At 39.2% G+C, this 19,880-nt stretch overlaps 2 protein-coding genes and 1 pseudogene across 3 annotated transcripts; 2 read left to right on the plus strand and 1 right to left on the minus strand.

Moving 5' to 3' along the window:
* Positions 1-538: 538 nt before the first annotated feature.
* Positions 539-10,161, plus strand: LOC121771194 (annotated as a pseudogene).
* A 2,400-nt stretch (positions 10,162-12,561) lies between these two features.
* LOC121770079 (beta-D-glucosyl crocetin beta-1,6-glucosyltransferase-like) lies at positions 12,562-14,201 on the plus strand. The gene has a single exon (XM_042166883.1). It carries the CDS (start codon positions 12,586-12,588, stop codon positions 13,888-13,890), a length of 1,305 nt encoding a protein of 434 aa, XP_042022817.1. The 5' UTR covers positions 12,562-12,585; the 3' UTR covers positions 13,891-14,201.
* Positions 14,202-15,167: 966 nt separating this feature from the next.
* Positions 15,168-19,677, minus strand: LOC121770078 (glutamate receptor 2.1-like). Of its 2 annotated transcripts, none has more exons than XM_042166882.1 (4): positions 19,274-19,677; positions 17,314-18,582; positions 15,341-16,446; positions 15,168-15,253 (listed from the first exon to the last, which is right to left on the minus strand). In XM_042166882.1, the coding sequence occupies exons 2-3, from the start codon at positions 18,463-18,465 to the stop codon at positions 15,979-15,981; spliced, it is 1,620 nt and encodes a 539-aa protein (XP_042022816.1). In that variant the 5' UTR covers positions 18,466-18,582; positions 19,274-19,677; the 3' UTR covers positions 15,168-15,253; positions 15,341-15,978. The 2 variants fall into 2 exon arrangements, with proteins under 2 accessions (XP_042022816.1, XP_042022815.1); XM_042166881.1 differs by having other exon boundaries at positions 19,187-19,677.
* Positions 19,678-19,880: the final 203 nt, after the last annotated feature.

Here is a 19,880-nt window from a genome sequence, read left to right on the forward strand (position 1 = left end):
AAAAATTATTCTACAATCTCAAGCCTATTATATACTTCCTCTGTTCCATGAAAATAGATCTTTGTGGATTCCGCAATCTCAAGCCTATTATATATTCCTTTTGTCTAATAAAAATAACTCACCTATTTTTGGTAACTTTTTTCCCTTTAATAAGGTAGCATCATTCTCCACTAAATTATTTTATTTTTCTCTTACTTTACTAATTATATATTAAAATCTGTGTCCATCATAAAGTGTTTATTTTTAAGGTTTGGTTTGGTCGTAGAAGATGATTCAAAACCTAATCTCTGTGTGTATGTATTTATGCATTTATGCATGGGTGTAAAAGGAAATGACAAATGAGAATTTATTTAGAGACTAAAATCTCACCAACTTTTTGTCGATGGATTGTTATTTCCAAAATAAATGATTATTACGCTCAATTTGAATATTTTTAAACATTCACTTGTTATATATATATATATATATATATATATATATATATAATTCATTATTAATTTAATGCATACTATAGATACAAGATTTGCTGCACGCCTACAGTAGATTCTTCGTTCATTCTGCAATCTCAAGCCTATTATAAATTCTTTCTTCTATAATCTATATTATGCCGTATACACATTTTCCTTCTATTTATTTCTTCCGTTTTTCTCTTTCTTTCTTTTCCACATTTTCTTAATAGGATATTCTATAATTTATTACATGTTTTCTCCCTTGATTTCCGAATCTTGAAATATGTTTGTCTTGATTTACTTTTTTCATCGGTATTTGCTTGTTATTTAATTATTTAATTTCATCTTTGTCTTGGGCCTGTGTTGGGGCCCTTTTTGGTTTGTATGATTATACCTTACGATTGAATATATATTATATTTAGTTCATAAGATTGGATCTCACAAATTAATCATGAATAGATAGTCATGTAATAATGAATTATATTCACTTAATCCAATTATAAAATCTTAAATTTAATCCTAAATGGATAATCATATGATAATAAGTCATAGTCACTCCTTTCGATAAAAAATAATCTCACTACTTAAGTTTAGATGGGTAATCATAGCAACTGAACAACACCAAAATGAATAAATAAAGAAAAGAATCCAATTTCATGACCATGTAAAATTAAGTATGACACATATATAGCTTTGCTTTGAAGCAACTGTCGAAAGAGGCTCAATGGCTTCAAACGTTTCCCATGCTTTCGTTGGGGGCTGCATTGTTGCCACCACTGACTAATGTGTAAGCTCGACTTCCGCCTCTAGACAGCGAATGGCTTGCTGAGTTTTAAATGCTTTTTCAATGTTCAAGAAATCGTAAAGGTCTCTGTTTTCTTGTAGCTCGACAAATGTCTTTGCTATTCCGTTGGACACTGGCTCTATAGAGGCACAGGTAATCACGGAGCAGAAGACTGAAAGTCGAGGATGTGGACCCTGCAGTGATCTTTATTTGCAGAGTCTGGCCAGAACTGGTGTGGAGTTTCCATCCATGCTGGACAATAGTATATCGGGGAAAGTAATTCCGGTTTCACACCTGAGGTAGAAACAAGCCTATAGCCTTTTACTTTTGTAGAACAGTAAAATATAGATATAAGCGGAAAAGTAAATAGACATAGTAGAGAAAGTAGTAGTGTATTTGGTGTATATTATTACTCAACACATGCCACATATATATATATATAGTACAAGAGACTAAGCTAGGCTATGTCACATCACCGATGTGGGACAGAATACTAATATTCTTAACACTCCCCCTCAAGCTGGAACATCTATATTGTTCAGCTTGGTACAAAGTTCTCAAAAATATTTTTCCTCAAACATCGGCAGCAATAGTAGTAGCCGAAACAATAGGGAAGTAGTAGTTGCAGCTGTTGCATAAGTTGAGTTGCAAGGCAGAGTAGTAGTAGCTGTAGCAGAGTAGCAGCTATAGGGCAGAAGCAGCAGATGCAGAGCAGTAGTAGCAACTGTAGCAGAGTAGAAGATGCATGGTAGTTAGTGTCAGCGGTAGCAGAGTAGCAGCTGGACAGTAGTTGCAACTGTAGCAGATGCAGGGTAGTAGTATCAGCTGTAGGGCAGTTGTTGCAACTGTAGCAGAAGTAGCAGATGCAGGGCAGTGACAGTTGTAACAGAGTAGCAACTGTAGAGCAGAAGTAGTAGAAGTAGTAGATGCAGGCATTGACAGTTGCAGCAGAGTAGCAACTGTAGAGCAGAAGTAATAGATGCAGAGTAGTAGTGACAGTTGTAGGGTAGAATAATAACTGTAGTAGTAGAACAACAGGTAGATAAGCAGCAGCAGCAGGCAAGAGCGCAGGCAGATAATAGCGCAGAGCAACGGAGTAGGAGTAGAACATCAGGCAAATAAGCAGCAAGTAAATAATAGCGCAGAGTGCAGCAACGTCAGAAACCCTAGTTTGGGCAGAGTAGCGGAGTAGAGGATAACAGGCAGAGTAGAGTAGAGCATAACAGAGCCGTAATTTCGGGAAAAGTGGTATAGCAGAACCATAATTTCGGGTAGAGTAGATCAGAGTAGGAACGGAAAAGCAGGAAGTGGCAGAAACCCTAATTTCATTTTTTTTTGTGGAAACCCTAATTTTCTAGAGACGGATTCGAATCCGCTCTGATACCATGTAGAACAGTAAAATATAGATATAAGCGGAAAAGTAAATAGACATAGTAGAGAAAGTAGTAGTGTATTTGGTGTATATTATTACTCAACACAGGCCACATATATATATATAGTACAAGACACTAAGCTATGCTATGTCACATCACCGATGTGGGACAGAATACTAATATTCTTAACAACTTTTACTAAAAAATCCTTGAATGCTGCAAACTACAAAGTAGTATGAAATTGTTCATTAACTTTTTCTCGGGTTACTTGACTACTTCCAAACATCAGATCCTCGTAGGAACTGGATCGAGAACTATGACTATTATACGAATCAAATCTCTCAAAGTCTATGCATTTGGTTTCTGTAAGTCATAGACCAACCGTTTGTTCCTTTGAAGTTAATTAAGTTAACTTGAGAAACGTTCCCCAATGATTTATTTCATTTGCTTCTTCGACAGATGTTCATCCATTTGATGTTTGTGAGAAATTGGGTCCAAAGTATGCTTGCATCCCGGAGCACGAGTTGAACAAGAGCCAAGATTTTTACCAGGATCTTCTAAGGTTTGTTGGAACTGTTTCTCACATTTTTACCACTAAGTAATTCGTTCTTGGTACGTCTCCATGGTACACGGTTTGCTTCCAATATGTGTTGTTTCTATTAGATCAAGACTTCGTTTTTAACGTGTTAAATGGATGTTCCCACAGGTCGGATATCAACATGACAGTTAGGCTTGTGGTCAGTTGCAACGGGATCAAAATCGACACCGTGAGAGAGTGAGTTAACTGCTGTTGTGATGCATGAAACATAAAGAGACACATTAACTAAGACGTTAGTGAAGAAAATAATTGTGCAATGTTTCTGATTCATTCCAACTTCTCTTGTAGTGTTTTTGAGAAGTCTCTCCGAGCCCGATTAACACAGGTAAAGGTCTATTCCAACGTTGCTTGTTCACGATGCTGATTTTCTTACGCCTGAAAGAGTCTTTTTGTCTTTATTAGGCTAATCCGGAAGCTGATTTTAGCTGCGTACAAGAATTTGGTTCCATATTCACGCAGAATGTTCCTTTACGCGTGGTATGTGCCTTTTGCATCCTTAGTTTCTCGTCTTTCTCTTCTAAGCAACAAATGCTGAAGAAAATGGAAAATTTGCAGGGCACAACGATCAATTTCCGGAGAACAGCTGACAGCCACCTCATCACAGAAGGTGACGAGCGCTGATCATTTCTTGATTCTTCGTTTTTTCAATGTGTGAGATTACTAGCGATTTACTATGTGATGTTTCCTATTGCAGTTGAAGGGAATACCATCGGAGCAGTGCAGAGCAATGATCTTTGCCAGTAAGTGTGCTCGTTTTTCTCTTGAACGATAACATTCAATTCGTTGCCTAACACGAAACAACTATTACAACATATATTGATACTAGATTTGCTGCACGCCTACACTACCGGTGGATTCTCAAGTTTCTAATATACTTCATCCGTCCCATAAAAATAAATTATTCTACAATCACGGTGTCAAAAAAAAAATTTATTTTGCAATCTCATGCCTCTTTTATACTTTTCCATCTCATAGAAATAAATTATTATGCAAACTCAAGCTTATAATATACTTCCTCCGTTCCATAAAAATAAATTATTCTACAATCTCGGTGTCAAAAAAAAATTATTCTACAATCTCAAGCTTATTATATAGTCGCTCCATTTCATAGAAATAGATCTTCGTGGATTCTGCAATCTAAAGCCTATTATATACTTCCTCCGTCCTATAAATATAAATTTTAGTGGATTCAGTATTCTCAAGCCTATTATATACTCCCTTCGTCCCATAAAAATATTTCATTTTTATTTTTTTTTTTATTTTTTTCTTTCTAATATATAGCCAATTTACTACTGATTAAAATCCACGTTGTCATAAAAGTGTTTATTTTTTCTTTCTACTATATAACACAATTACGATTACAATTACAAAAAAAAAGAGCTCTTCCTTTTCTTCAATATATCACAAGTAATCATAAACACCATTTTTTCCAATAAAGAAACAATCAGAAATTAAATCTACAAATACTTGAAGTTAGCAAGAACTGCTACCCCTGCTTTCGCTACAAAGAATCATCAACTCAAAGGTGAAATTTTCGATCTTTTTTGCCCCTAAGAGCCCCAGTATAAGAGCATCTCCAATAACCGGCGTCACCACCGCGACGCCGATTTTTCGCCGACGCCGGTTTGACGCCGAACCATTGGAACCGGCGTCGGCGAAATCGGCGTCAAAATCGGCGTCGCCATGCCGATTCCCGCGCTGACGCCGGTTCCGACGCCGATCCTCACGGGCGCCATTGTGCGTCCCGGATCGGCGCCAAACCGGCGTCGGATTTAAATTTTTTTTTTTTTGTTTTTCGAAAACACTATATATACGCGCTTTGAACCTCATTTTCATTCGCACCACTTGTTTTAACGAGTATTCTCTCTACCTTACTTTCTGTTCAAGATCAATTTAAGAAATGAGTAATGCCGGTGGTAGTGGTGGGGATGCGGATGAGTACGAGCGTATGATGAACGAAGAGCTAGATGCCTATACGAGCCGTGAGGTTGATCGATGGATGCAGAGTTATATGCAGCCGGCGGCACCTCGCCCACGACCAGTTGTCCACCGTCGACAAGTGGTGCATCGTGATCATGAAGCTGCACATCAGCGCCTGTTCACAGATTACTTCGCAGAGGAGCCGCGTTTTGACGCCAACCATTTCAGGCGTCGTTTTAGGATGAGGCGGGACTTATTTATGCGTATTGTTAACGCATTGGAGCAGCGATATCTGTATTTCCGCTTCAGGCACGATGCGGCTGGCAGACCCGGCCACACCCCTATTCAAAAGTGCACTGCGGCAATCAGGCAGTTGGCCTACGGCACCGCGGCAGACATGTGGGACGAATACCTCCACATCGGTGAGACGACTGCCATCGAATGTATGAAGTATTTCTGCCAGGGCGTGATCGAAGTATTCGGTGATCAGTATCTCCGAAAGCCTACCCCCGAAGATTGCCGGAATCTGCTGCGGATGCACGGGGATCAGCACGGGTTCCCGGGAATGCTAGGCAGCATAGATTGTATGCATTGGGAATGGAAGAACTGTCCCGCTGCCTGGTACACTACCGGCTACAAGGAAAAAAATCTCACGATGATCCTCGAGGCCGTGGCTGATTACCGGTTGTGGATTTGGCATGCGTATTTTGGGATAGCCGGTTCGAACAACGACCTAAACGTCCTCAACTCGTCGCCCCTTTTCAACGAGCAGTGCCAGGGCGTCGGTCCGGCCATCAGTTTTGTCGCCAACGGCAACCAGCATGATATGGGCTACTACTTGGCGGATGGGATATACCCTAGGTGGCCCGTCTTTGTGAAGACGATCCGGTGCGCATCAGATCCGAAGAAGGCCTACTTTGCGACGCGGCAGGAGTCGGCGCGAAAGGACGTGGAGCGCGCATTTGGTGTGCTTCAAGCTCGATGGGCTGCAGTTAAGGGACCAACGCGTTTGTGGCATGTCGACTGCATTGCTGATATAATGTACGCCTGTATTATCATGCACAACATGATCGTCGAAGATGAAGGTGTACAACTGACTGATTGGGCCACCGATGATAATGAAGCAGGTCCAAGCCACGGCGTCACCACCGCCAACGTACGAGGTGGGGTACCGCACGATGAAGAAGCCCTCCTCCAAGCACATGCCGACATGCGTCAGACGGAGGCTCATATTCGACTGCAAAAGGATTTAGTTGAAGAGTTGTGGGCGCGGAGGATTGCAAGGCGTTAGTTTTTATGCAAATTTATGTAATTTTTTAAATGTAATTTTTTTAATTATTGTACTTTTTTTTTTAAATTAATGTACTTTTTAAATTTTAATAGTATTTTTCGAATTTTCCGTATTTGTCTCGTAAATTAAATTTCGTATGTTGATACGAGTGTAAATTAAATTATATAATTGTTATTAGTGATGTGGATAGGTAGTGTGAAGGCTATGTGAGGGCTATTTGATGTCCAGTTGATGTGGCAAGCTGATGTGGCAGGAGAATTGTAGTGCTGATGATGTGGCAGTGTGAAGGCTATTTGAGGGCTATTTGACGTCCTAACCTATTGGAGATGCTCTAATATATAGGGCTCGTTCTATATTCTACGGTATATAGGGTTCGTTCGATATAAGCACATGACTAATGAGTTCGACAGTAGTGCATATATACCTAGCAGACGGTATAAGCGACAGCTCTAATGAGCTCGTTGAATCTAGATGCAAGTATTTAGGCTTCTTTGCCCTATCTCAGCACATCCTGATGAGACTTGCTACATTTTTCCCGATTTCTTCTTTTGTTTGCTCACAAACCGGGATTTCACTGATATACATGTCAAAAAAGGCCCCTGGGAATAATAGAGAAGCAAAAATGAGACTTCTTCGTCTTCTCATAGTTGTTTCGTGTTAGGCAACGAATTGAATGTTATCGTTGAAGAGAAAAACGAGCACACTTACTGCAAAGATCCTTGCTCTGCACTGCTCCGATGGTATTCCCTTCAACTGCAATGTGATGTTGTTAAGAGCTCAATTCTCTTAACGAAGAAATCCTGCGATTACACTCGCAACACACCAATCCGGCGCCCCGAACGTTGGGGTCGGCGGCTCAATTCGTGGCTGGCGCGGAGAACTTCCTCCGTCGGCAGTCTTCAAGGTTTGATAAGGAGTATTGCACAAGTAATGTGGGCAAAATAATTCTTCATTCAATGAATAAAAAGATAACAACCTAGCCCTATTTATAATACTAGAATACTAGCTTAGGGAACAAGAAAACAAGATATGAAAATATACTATGAATCAAAAGATATGGGGAATAAAAAGATAACTAAATATTTGGGGAATCCTAAGATATAGGAGGATCGTAACAACTCCCCCACGGTTAAAATCCACCTTGTCCTCAAGGTGGGAACCACGGACCCACGAGCAAAGTCGACGATAACACAAGCATTGAAACGTCACCTCCTGGATCGAATGCGACTTGGAACAAGATCACCATCATTTCTACGCCGTCTCTCTCCTCTCTCGCCTTCGTCTTCACAAAATCATCCTTGATGGCTGGGACTTGGAGGAGGCTCCGGATCATGCACCGACTCCCGACGTCAGCATCAGTCCTACGTCTTGTCCTCCATGAAACGCTGCACAAGGACTTTTAACCGCGGGAGCTCTGTAGTAGTGATGTTGTGGGAACGCCTCCCTTCACCATCTACTCTATCATCTTCATAATCATCATCAGAGTCCAAATACTTCTGCTGTGAACTATCCCCCTGCAAATCTGACTCATCACTTATCTTCACAGAATGACATTCCATATCTGTGAACTCATCATTATCACAAGTGGCCTTATCATGATTATCATTTAATAGGGATGATTTTGATTCATCAACCTCATCAAGAAAACTACACATCCAGTTCAAGGAACTATTTTCTTCCGTTTTGTGATGAGCATCGAGTTCTTGATCAAGACTTGAAGAATGGTGGATGGGAATAATCAATTCGGTTTCATAACACAATTCTTCATCTACTAATTTCATCCCGTTGAGCTGCAAGTCCCCTTGATTTAACACTTGTGAATCACCTTCAACTCCCAAGTGCATCTCTTCACAAGAAACAAGCTGCGTAGTCGGGCGGGTACTTGGTAGATGCGAGGAGGGAGGTGGGACAGCAGCAGATGCCATCGGTGGTATTGGTGAGCGTTGGAGACTTGTCGGACTGAGCAGCGGCTGTAGCACAACAGTGGGCTGCTCGTGGCAGGATCGGCTTTGGGTGGTGGCTGCCGGGGAATTGCTAAACCGATTGAGGGGCTCCATATGTGCAACAACAGGTTCGTGTTGCTGCCTATAAGCGTGTGTCTGCTGCTGCCTCTCGGAGGCGTGCCGACGCCGCTGTGCGGGCCAACAACTTGGGGGTGAGCGTTGCGGTGGCGGCCAGCCGGGAGGCTGTTCATGGCAGGGGCGAAAACGAGTAGGTTGCTGATAGGGAGCAATATCGTAGTTGGACGAGTAACGTCGATACGCTGCTTTTGATGCCTGCAATTTTGTCACACGTCGATCGATTGCCTCTAACTTATCGACCCGCCTCTCCATCGAATCCAATCTAAACTCCAACAGATCGAAACGTGCTAGGATCAATTCCACGTCTTGGGGCGAAAGATCGCCCGCCCCTGCAGCGGCACGCTGTGCATTGCTGCCCTCCGATGTATCGCGATGGGGCAGCCGTGGGTTGCTCTCGCTGCGTCGGCCGCCCACCTTGAAACGCCGCGATGTCTCACCAATCAACACTTGAGCGTTGCCGTCCATGGAGAGTTCCAATGAAAGACACCAGTTGTTAAGAGCTCAATTCTCTTAACGAAGAAATCCTGCGATTACACTCGCAACACACCAATCCGGCGCCCCGAACGTTGGGGTCGACGGCTCAATTCGTGGCTGGCGCGGAGAACTTCCTCCGTCGGCAGTCTTCAAGGTTTGATAAGGAGTATTGCACAAGTAATGTGAGCAAAATAATTCTTCATTCAATGAATAAAAAGATAACAACCTAGCCCTATTTATAATACTAGAATACTAGCTTAGGGAACAAGAAAACAAGATATGAAAATATACTATGAATCAAAAGATATGGGGAATAAAAAGATAACTAAATATTTGGGGAATCCTAAGATATAGGAGGATCGTAACAGATGTTTCCTATTGCAGTTGAAGGGAATACCATCGGAGCAGTGCAGAGCAATGATCTTTGCAGTAAGTGTGCTCGTTTTTACCATTCTTGCTATATTAAGAAATTTTCATGTGAAACGATAAAATTTAATATCTGCAATATTCTTTACTAAAATGTTAAATCACATTGAAACTTTAATGTGATTTTATCAACTATACTTCAATATTCACGAACTACTATAACAATATTTCTGACTTCGAAAACTTATCTGCTTTATCACAAATTTCTTTTCTTTTTTTTTGTTGAATTGTACCAATTTTATCAATTGTTATAGCCTTATAGGGATGAAGATTGTTTTGAAATTAAAATACGAAGTGAACCGTTCATATTCTCAAAATAAAAAGTAATTATAAAATGTCAAGAGTAACGTAAAAATGTATTGGATTATTATCCACTTCATTGTCTGTTTAATTAGAGTGGGGTAGTGTTGAAATAAGTGCAAACATAATTGAGGATTAACAAATAATCATGCACCAGATAAATTAATGCCGTCTTCCTCAATTAATGACGATAGAGGGGCTTACCGTTTCAGCACAATTGTATTTTCAACGTCATCAATTTTTATCTAAAAAAGAAAAAAAAACCTCTTTTAATTATTACTGTACCAGATTTCCATAAAAAATAGTATTTCTTTTACATTATTTGTACACTGCATGTTTCTTTCTAGCAATTATTTGATCTTAATTTTTTTAGGGAGATATATAATTTAGTAGTAGTAGTATTTTTTTTGTATGAAAGTGGAATTGGAGGCTAATGTACTATAGTGTATACTGTTTAATGTACCACTATATATTACAGTACTACTTACTACCGTTTCCTGCTGCATTTGTATGTATCTACAATTACATTGATTCTGAAATAATTACTAATAATGTTTTACGCATATTATTTATAATGATTTTGCATATGTTAATGTATATAGTTGACAAAGTAATAGCATTGGATAAGTTCTCATTCTCTAGCTAGGTTTGTTATTTTACATATGAGAAATATGTCTTGTAAACTTGGGCAAAGTCATAATTAAAATCTATGTATTTGTTATAAGAGAATGAACAAAAACCGAAATGTTATATGATCTTAAGAACTTTTTTCTTTAAAATTTGGAATTCTCGGTTTAGTTAAGACTGTTTTTTTAACTAGAATATATTCGAAAATATGAAATATTTATTGTATGATTTTTCATAAAATTAAACATTTCTAACTTAATTAATTAGTTTTTTGATTTTTCGGAAGGTATGAATTTAGTTATAAAAATTGATTTTCGAATATATATAGTATATAGATTCAAATTTATAATCATTCAAAACATTGAATTTCAGAGCAATTCGGATTACATAAGAATTTGATCATCACAATGCTCACTCACCCCTAGTTTTAGAGCAAATGTTGCTAACATATTTTTTATTATCACATGGTACAATATACATATATATTTTCTCCGTGACTGAGAGTTCTGTATTTAAAAAATTTAGAATATATCATCAACATAAAATTGAAATAGATACCAAATGTCTAGAAAGAATAACTTATACTACTAGTCAAAAAGAAGGATTTCTATACTAAAGAAACCACAATAGCATTTTATGAATATTGTGAATTTTTTAATATTATGCGAGTGGAGTATATGATTTGATACAATCTTAAGATAAAGTTACTTAATATTCCTAATTTATAAGTTCCGATCTTCAATTTTTTATAATATGAATTATATATAATTTCAAATTAATTCAGTATCAAATAATTATGATTCTAGAAAGAATGACTAATTAAAAAGAAGGATTTCTATACCAAAGATATCAAAATTGCATTTTATGAATATTGTGATTATTGTCCGAGAGGATATTCGATACAATCTTAGGATAAAGTTACTTACTATTCCTAATTTATAAGTTCTTATCCTCAATTTTTAATAATACAGTATGAATTATATAAATTTCAAATTAATTCAATATCAAATAATTACGATTCTAGAAAGAATGACGTCTAATTAAAAAGAAGGTTTTCTATACCAAAAATACCAAAATTGCATTTTATGAATATTGTGAATATTGTCCGAGAGGATATGTATATGATTTGATACAATCTTAGCATAAAGTTACTTATTATTCAATCCTATATTATAAGTTCTTGATCTTCAATTTTTAATAATACAGTATGAATTATATAAATTTCAAATTAATTCAATATCAAATAATTACGATTCTAGAAAGAATGACGTCTAATTAAAAAGAAGGTTTTCTATACCAAAAATACCAAAATTGCATTTTATGAATATTGTGAATATTGTCCGAGAGGATATGTATATGATTTGATACAATCTTAGCATAAAGTTACTTATTATTCAATCCTATATTATAAGTTCTTGATCTTCAATTTTTAATAATACTGTATGAATTGTATAAATTTCAAATTAATTCAATATCGAATAATTATGATTCTAGAAAGAGTGACTTATTAATTACAAAGAAGGATTTCTATACCAAAGATACCAAAGTTGCATTTTATGAATATTGTGCGCGTGGATATAGGAGTATAAGATTTGATACAGTCTTAGGATAATGTTACGTAAGGAGTATTACTAATTTATAAGTTATGATCTTCAATTTATAATAATATGAATTATATACAATTTAAAATGAATACAATATCAAATAATTAAGAAACAATGTATTTTGTAGACAAACAAAACTCCAAATTCCAAATGCGTAAAAATACATTTCCACTGCCACACAAAGGGATATAGTACAAGTGAACGTGTCAACGTATCGTCATCACCATTTCATCACTTGTGGGCCCACTAGACACTGTGTCAAAATAAAATCAAGGAAAACAGTATTCATTTTTTCTCTTAAGCAAGACTCTGATTTCATCCGATTTGTTTTCTTTCAATATTATGTCATCCGATATTGTAATATCTTTAACATTTTGTAATCCAATTTTGCACCGAAATAATAACTACCTAAAATAAAAGTTCATTTAAAACTTTTCCGTATTATACACATTTCTTAACGCGGTAACCGAATATTTGCCATTACTATAAAATTTAGCACTCTTATTACTTTTATGCGACTCTATAAATTCAGCAGCATAAATACATGACAGACTTAGGCTTTTAATATCTTCTACAACCAAACCAATCCCTAATTTTGAGAATTTAGAGAAAGAATAGAATGAATTCTTCCACCAAAAACCAAAGCGCTCGAATTTTGATGTTCCCATGGTTAGGGTATGGCCACATCACACCCTACTTAGAGCTTGCCAAAAAACTCACCACAAAAGGCTTCTTCATATACTTGTGCTCCACTGAAATCACCCTCTCTTCCATCCGAACCAAAATCCCTCCAAACTTGTCAAACTCCATTGAATTAGTTCCCCTTCCCTTGGAGGTTTCACCAGATGATCTCCCTGAAAAGTACCACACCACTAATGGTCTCCCTCCCCACCTCATGGTCAAGCTCAAGGAGGCCTTTGACAATTCCAAACAAAACTTCTCATCCCTTCTACAAAAACACAAGCCCGACCTTCTCATCTTCGACTTCCTCCAGCCGTGGGCCCCTCCGCTGGCCGAGGCCTTGAACATCCCATCCGTCATTTTCATCACCAGCAGCTCTGTCATGACCAGTTTCATGTTCCACCACTTCAGCGACCCGGGCGCTGAGTTCCCTTCCGAGAACATCAGGTTCCGCCACTACGAGTCTCGTTTCATGGACGAGCTGCTGGCCAACGCCCGGGACTGTGAAGAGAGGGAGAAGGGCTCTGCGGGAGTCAACATGTCTCGCGAGATTGTCCTCATCAAGGGGTCTCGAGAGATCGAAGGGAGATACATCGAGTATGTGTCTGGTTTGACTGGGAAGAGGTTTGTCCCAGTTGGCCCTCTTGTTCAGGAGCCTGATGATCAGAAGTCCTCATCAGAGTTGTTGTCTTGGCTGGATCAGAAAGAGGCGAAATCAACTGTTTTCGTGTCGTTTGGGAGCGAGTACTTCCTTAGCAAGGAGGACATGGATGGGATTGCTCATGGTTTGCTACAATCCAAAGCTAACTTCATTTGGGTTGTCAGGTTTCCGGAAACTGAGGTGCTTCTCGAAGATAAGCTTCCGGAAGGTTTTCTTGACAAGGTTGGGGAAAGGGGGAAGATTGTACAAGGATGGGCCCCACAGACAAGGATCCTGGTCCATCCAAATGTGGGAGGCTTTGTGAGCCACTGCGGCTGGAACTCTGTGATGGAGAGCTTCAAGTTTGGGGTTCCTATCGTCGCGGTGCCAATGCATCTGGACCAGCCCATCAACGCTAGGCTGGTCGAAGAGGTTGGTGCGGGGGAGGAGGTGCTAAGAGACGGAGATGGGAGGCTGAATGCTGAGACAGTTGCTGCGGTGATCAATCGTGTCGTGGTGGAAGATGGTGTGAGGGCGAAGGTGGATGAGATTAAGGCGAGGCTCACCTTGATGGGCGATGGAGAGATCGATGAAGTTGCTCGAGAACTCATGAGCATTTGCAGCAAGAGTTTGATCAACTAATATACTTCTATGTTTGAGTTTTTAGTATAGTAAGATTTTGTTGGTGTTTTTGCTAGTAATATTTGTTAGGCTATTTCATGTTCTAGTTCAATTGTTGAGTTTAAATCACTAAACACCAGGTGTGGTTTTGCCCTTTGACTTTGGAGTTCGTAGGTTGTCTTGTTTCGTCTGACTAGAGATTTCTGAGATTGATCTTTAGATCTATTATCCGCAGATTTTTTACTGGCCTTCTGGGAGTTTCCTTTGCACCCTGACTCTGCTTTTCCATCATCCTTAGAGATGCTGCCAGTTTTTGTTGGAGTATCTTTTTGTTTGCTGGAAAAGAAATTAACGGTCTTTTGTTACTCTTAGAATAATCGTTGTAATTGCTTCATGAGGAGATTGAGAGCAAGGGAAACAGACCTTTTAGCTGAACCCTCTACCTTTTGGCGTTTGCTTGTTGTTTCAGAACTCATGTTACCCTTCCTCTTTATTACTTGTCTGGTGGAAAAGAATACAACCGGTAACATACAATTTTACAGGCTATCAAATCTCAAACCATATCCAATATAGAAAGCTATAAATTTGAGATGACAGGTGTGATCACTGAATATACTCAATCAAGGTTAAAGCATTTGTGAGGATAGAAACTTACACATCAGAAAATGTGAAGATTAAGCCGAGGAAGTAGAGACTATAGAATGCAACTATGAATAAAATTAGGAAGTTACTATCTGCATCTGGTCAAGAAAATTGAAAGTCACTTACCCCATTTGAAACCACATCATCAAGAAAATCCCACTGCTCTTTTTTGAGGTTCAATATCTCTTCATCGCCATCATTATACAAAACCTACTTGGGATGGAAGCGTGAAGCCAGGTTAGGGTTTATAAATCAAAACAACAAAGACAAAATGCAACATCTAACTCTTGGCAGAATCAAATGAAGCAATCACACCCTCATAATACCTGGCGATAAGGAGCAAAAAATCAAAAGATGTTCTCATTGTGTTATCAATCACATTCAAGCCCTATAAGAAATATAAGAGAATCACATACTCTTTATCTTTTGGCCAAAACACTTTAACCTTCGAACCAACCAAATTCTCCCCGTGCTCTAGGTCAGATGCCTGGACAAGCAATAATTAACCAGAATTAGTACAATGGTCTGAGTTGCATTCAGAAGCAACATTTTAGGATGCAAATGTATGTTGGTGAGAGAAACTGCAAAAGCATTAAAAGTTGAAGAGCACCAAAAGTATATAATTTCATACTTTCTCTTTGCCAGGAGTATTTTTCCTCTTGGTGCTTGTTCTTGGAGTTTCTTCCTGAACTCCTTCATGGTTTGTGGGTTTTGACTGGGATTTGCGCGGAGTAACTGTGTCCTACAATAAGAAACACGAGATAGATGAGAGAATATTTGATCAGAGTAAGTAGAAACTAATAAATAATTCTGGAGGACCCCAACTTACTTTCCCCTGGTTCTTCCTTGCTGAAGGTTTTGGGGTCTCTTTTTCAGAGGTAGGTTTGCCACACCCACTCTTTTTTTACATCTTCCTTCTTCGATGCTGATCCATACTCTTCCTTATTACTAGCATCCTTCGGTTTTTCTGCCTGGTCCAGTGTTCTTGCTTCTGAATCACTTGCATTGTTCTTTGATGCCACTTCTTCAGTCAATGCTTTATCCTTGTCAGACGAGTCATCAGTTTGCTTTTTTCCTGAGCGCTGCTGCTACTTCAATGCTGACCCATACCCTTTCTTATTACTAGCACCCTTAGGCTTTTCGGCCTGGTCCAGTGTTCTTGCTTCTGAATCACTTGCGCAGCCATCATCGTTCTTTGATGCAACTTCTTCAGTCAATCCGTTCGCTTTTTTCTTGAGCGCTGCTGCTTCTTCAATGCTGATCCATGCGCTTTCTTATTACTAGCATCCTTCGGCTCTTCTGCCTGGTCCAGAGTTCTTGCTTCTGAATCACTTGCACAGCCATCATCGTTCTTTGATACAGCTTCTTCAGTCAATGCTTTGTCCTTGTCAGACGAGTCATCGGTTCGCTTCTTTCCTGAGCGCCGCTGCTTCTTTACTTCTGAAATGGACTCTTCTTCAGATGCTTTCATAGGAGCAGTATCAACGGATACCATCTCTTCATCAACAAACTTTTCTTCCTTTGTTTCCTTAACCTCTGTTTCAGATAGGTTCTCATCAGGGTGGCTGCCACTTTGTGCAGGAGATGCTTCAGTGACAGCCTCAACACTTCTGTCCTCTCCTTTGTCCAGAGATTCAGCAGCTTCAACAGGTATAACTTCAATTGGAGAAGTACGTACATCTTTATCTGGAGTATCATGGTTTTCTGCCTCGGTCTGCACCTTTCCAACTTCACAGGTTCATGTGCATCGTGGTCATCAGATTCATCTTTAACTGTTGACTTTGCATCAAGTTGGCCTTCAGAATCAACCTTGTTTGAAGAATTTACCTCGGTAGTAATTTTATTGGTCCCATTACTCACAACTGACTTTGGTGATCTGATAACAGTGGAGTCTTTTTCCTGATAGTTGGTCCCTTCCCTATCATCCTGAGCAACCTGCTCACAACAGTGCCGTATTGCAATTATCTACTGAACAGCAAAAAACTCCAATGTTTATAAAGCAAATAAACCGGCATGGATTTAGTCACATGAACTGTAGAAGATTGTTAAAAGTTCTATTGCTCAAATTGAGATAACCTTTTTAATCCAACACATTTCTATTGTTTCAATCAGAACATAAATGACACTACAAAAAAAAGGTCTTTTGCAAGCACCAAAATGGTCGCAAATACCGAAATATGCTCGCAAAACGCAATTCTGCAAGCACTTTGCGAGCAGAAAGTGTGCTTCCCATTTGCTTCGTAGCAAAATCTGGTGATTGAATTGGTACTTTGCATGCACTTTTTTGCTCGCAAATTTCCTGAAACCTCTTTTGTGCTCGCATATGTGCTCGAAAATAATTCCATTTTCTGAGCTATTTGCAAGCACAGCTGTGCTCGCAAACTGAGTACTATTTTTTTCTGAAAATTTTTGCAAGCACATCTGTGCTGTACGAGGACACCAACTATGGAAGTGGAATAGTGCCGTATTTGACTGTGGATCTGCTAAAGAGCAATGCCGTGGTCTCACACCAAAGTGTTATTTCCTCTGATGCCACAGAGGATCGAATCAGACAAGAGCTCTTCAAGTTGGTGAACATGAGGACAAGGGTGTTCGTGGTTCATATGCTGCCAGGCCTTGCATCCCGTTTCTTCAAAGTAGCAAAAGAAGCAGGGATGATGGGCGAGGGGTATGCTTGGATAATAGCTGACGTGCTAACGAGTCTCTTGGATTCTATGGATCCACAAACAATGGAGGCGATGCAAGGTGTACTATAACATTATATCAAAACAAAATGGCTAAAAGTGGCTTTTTTCTTCTTACCTTAAGATCTAACTGCTTGATAAAACCATCATAATCTTCACCATCATCACTCTGTATATATTCGATTTGCGCAGCATAGGGCGTCTTATTCCATACCTCCTCGAAAACATTTTTCGCGAAATCAATGAATTCATGGAACCCTCCTTTTGGCGGGATTCCAACCCTCAGCTTCTTCCCACTTGTCGGAAACTCCCACCCTTTAGGCGCTTCACATGTCTTCCCTGGCCACACAACGAGGTCAAGGTTTTCCGTTTTACTAGAGCAACCATCTTCCCTATCTCCGGGCTTCAAAAGCCCGCATCGTTCAGACCAAAACCCGACAGTGACACCACTCACCCCAAGTATATTCACTACCTCAAACGCAGACGGCTGCAGTTGGCCGTTACTTATGTTGAAATCTCCACTCAACCCTTTCAACGCGTAGTTTTTCATCAAACCAACGAGTAAAGATCCAGTATTTGATGTTCCTATCGCCTCCAAATCTGTGGAATTTCCCCCATCGACTGATCTATTGAATCGCGGAGATGTCACACCAGCTCGTTCGATTGAATCCGCTATTATTGCCATGCTGTGATAAGCCCAGAGGCCAAACACATTCAGTTTTACTAAATCCATTTCCGGATTCTCCTCACGAAACCTCTTGTTATATCTCTTCGTGAAGTTTGTAACTTCTTCGGATTCTTGAACGCGGGCCTTCACACCTATTAGGCCTTGCATCGCCTCCACGGTCTTCGAATCCATCAAATCCAAGAGACTAGCAAGCGGATCAGAAACAATCCAAGCATATCCTTTCTCCATCATCCCGGCCTCTTTCGCCAACTTGAAGAACCGGGATGCAAGATCCGGAAGCATATCAACGACGAACACCCTCGTCTGCATCTTCATCAACTTGTCTAGCTCGCGGCCGATTTGATCGTCAGTGGCTGTAGGGGAAATAGCAGTTTGGAACGAGACATGAGCATTGCTCTCGAGCATGGCCTCGTCCAAGAACGGGACTAAACCCCTCCCAAAACCCGAATCCTCATAGACGAAAACGACTTTCGACCAATTATACTTTTCTACGATTGCTGCGATTGCTTTGGATTGAGAAAAGGAAGGCCATGCTGATCTTATAAAGTAGGGTGAATCTTGAGGCGAAAGAGATGCACTCATTGCTGGTGAAATGATTGGAACCTTTGCTCGGTCGCCGATATTTATCACGAAGTCGGCTTGATTCGAGTTTTGTGGCCCGAATCGCCATCACTTGAGTGTTCTTCAATAGATCTATAGCTGCAAGAAAATTACAAACCAAAATTTAGAGGAGTTTGGTTTGATGAATGACTAAATAATGAGTATTTTCTTGTTAATTTCCACTACAAAAAAACTCGCCAATTAGTGATGGATATTTCCGTCACTAATCAGTGAAATTTCTTCATATAACAGATTAGTGATGGATCAAATTTTGGCAGATCCGTCAATAATAAACTTGTTCGTAAAAAGTTTTAGTGACTGATATTTCCGTCACTAAAGCTACTATGACGGGAACTATAGGCAAATGTTTCGCATTCGTGACGGGTATTTTTGTCACTAATTAGTAACTGACAGTTTCGGTTACTAATAGTTTAGCTATTGGATGCCGTCACTAATTCCGTCACTATTTTGCCTTTTTTTTGTAGTGTTCTAACTTTCGTTAAATTCTGGTTTTGCAGATTATAATCTGATTAGTTCAAATTTTGCATATTTCTGAAACTTAGCCAAATTTCTAAACTTTCATCAAATTTTGAACACAGAATTTAAACAATTTCGCCAAATATCTAAACTTTCATCAAATTTTGAGCACAGATTTGAAGATTGTATGATTTGATGAAAGTTTCGGAATTTACAAGCAAATTACCTATAAAAATCATTCCACCATTGCATAAGTTTGGTTATGCAAACCAAGTATATATGATCAAGTTGGATTATACTATGAATCATGTACCAGCATAAGCTGCAGCGATAACATCACTCTTCGAATCCCGGAAATGAGGCACGATCATGGTGGTGTGATCGCGGTTGGCGTAGAATTCTTCAACAGCCATCGAGATGCAAGTCCTACACATCTTTCCAAAGGTAGTATCAAGATCAAGAATCACTCCTACATCAGCTTTTGCTGCGGTTGAATTGAAACCGGTCGATTGGCTAAAGCAAAAACACATAATTATAAGTGTGGATTCTTCATTGCAAAAGCATTAATATGGAGAGAGATCAAATATATCTGAAGAAAGCTAATTCTAAAAAAGATCTTGAAAAATATCTGCAGAAGCTGATTCTAATTATATATAGAAAGTGTTTAGCAACAAAATTCCTTAATATTAATCCTAAGAGAAGAGGGTAGGAAATGATTCAAAGATAAGGACTTGTCAACCGTGGCGACTGCAGATTCTAACGATTTTAATTCTATATGACCAATTCCTAGCGACATTGAATCGAACATCTATTGGGTATGCTCGAAACCATACAATCACTAAACATTTTCTTATCGGTTATTGACTAAAGGTCAATGTCTTAAAGTCTTGATTGACAAATGTTTTACTATCATTTATTTT

Source organism: Salvia splendens, chromosome 16, assembly GCF_004379255.2.
Source record: "Salvia splendens isolate huo1 chromosome 16, SspV2, whole genome shotgun sequence".
Lineage (NCBI taxonomy): Eukaryota > Viridiplantae > Streptophyta > Magnoliopsida > Lamiales > Lamiaceae > Salvia > Salvia splendens.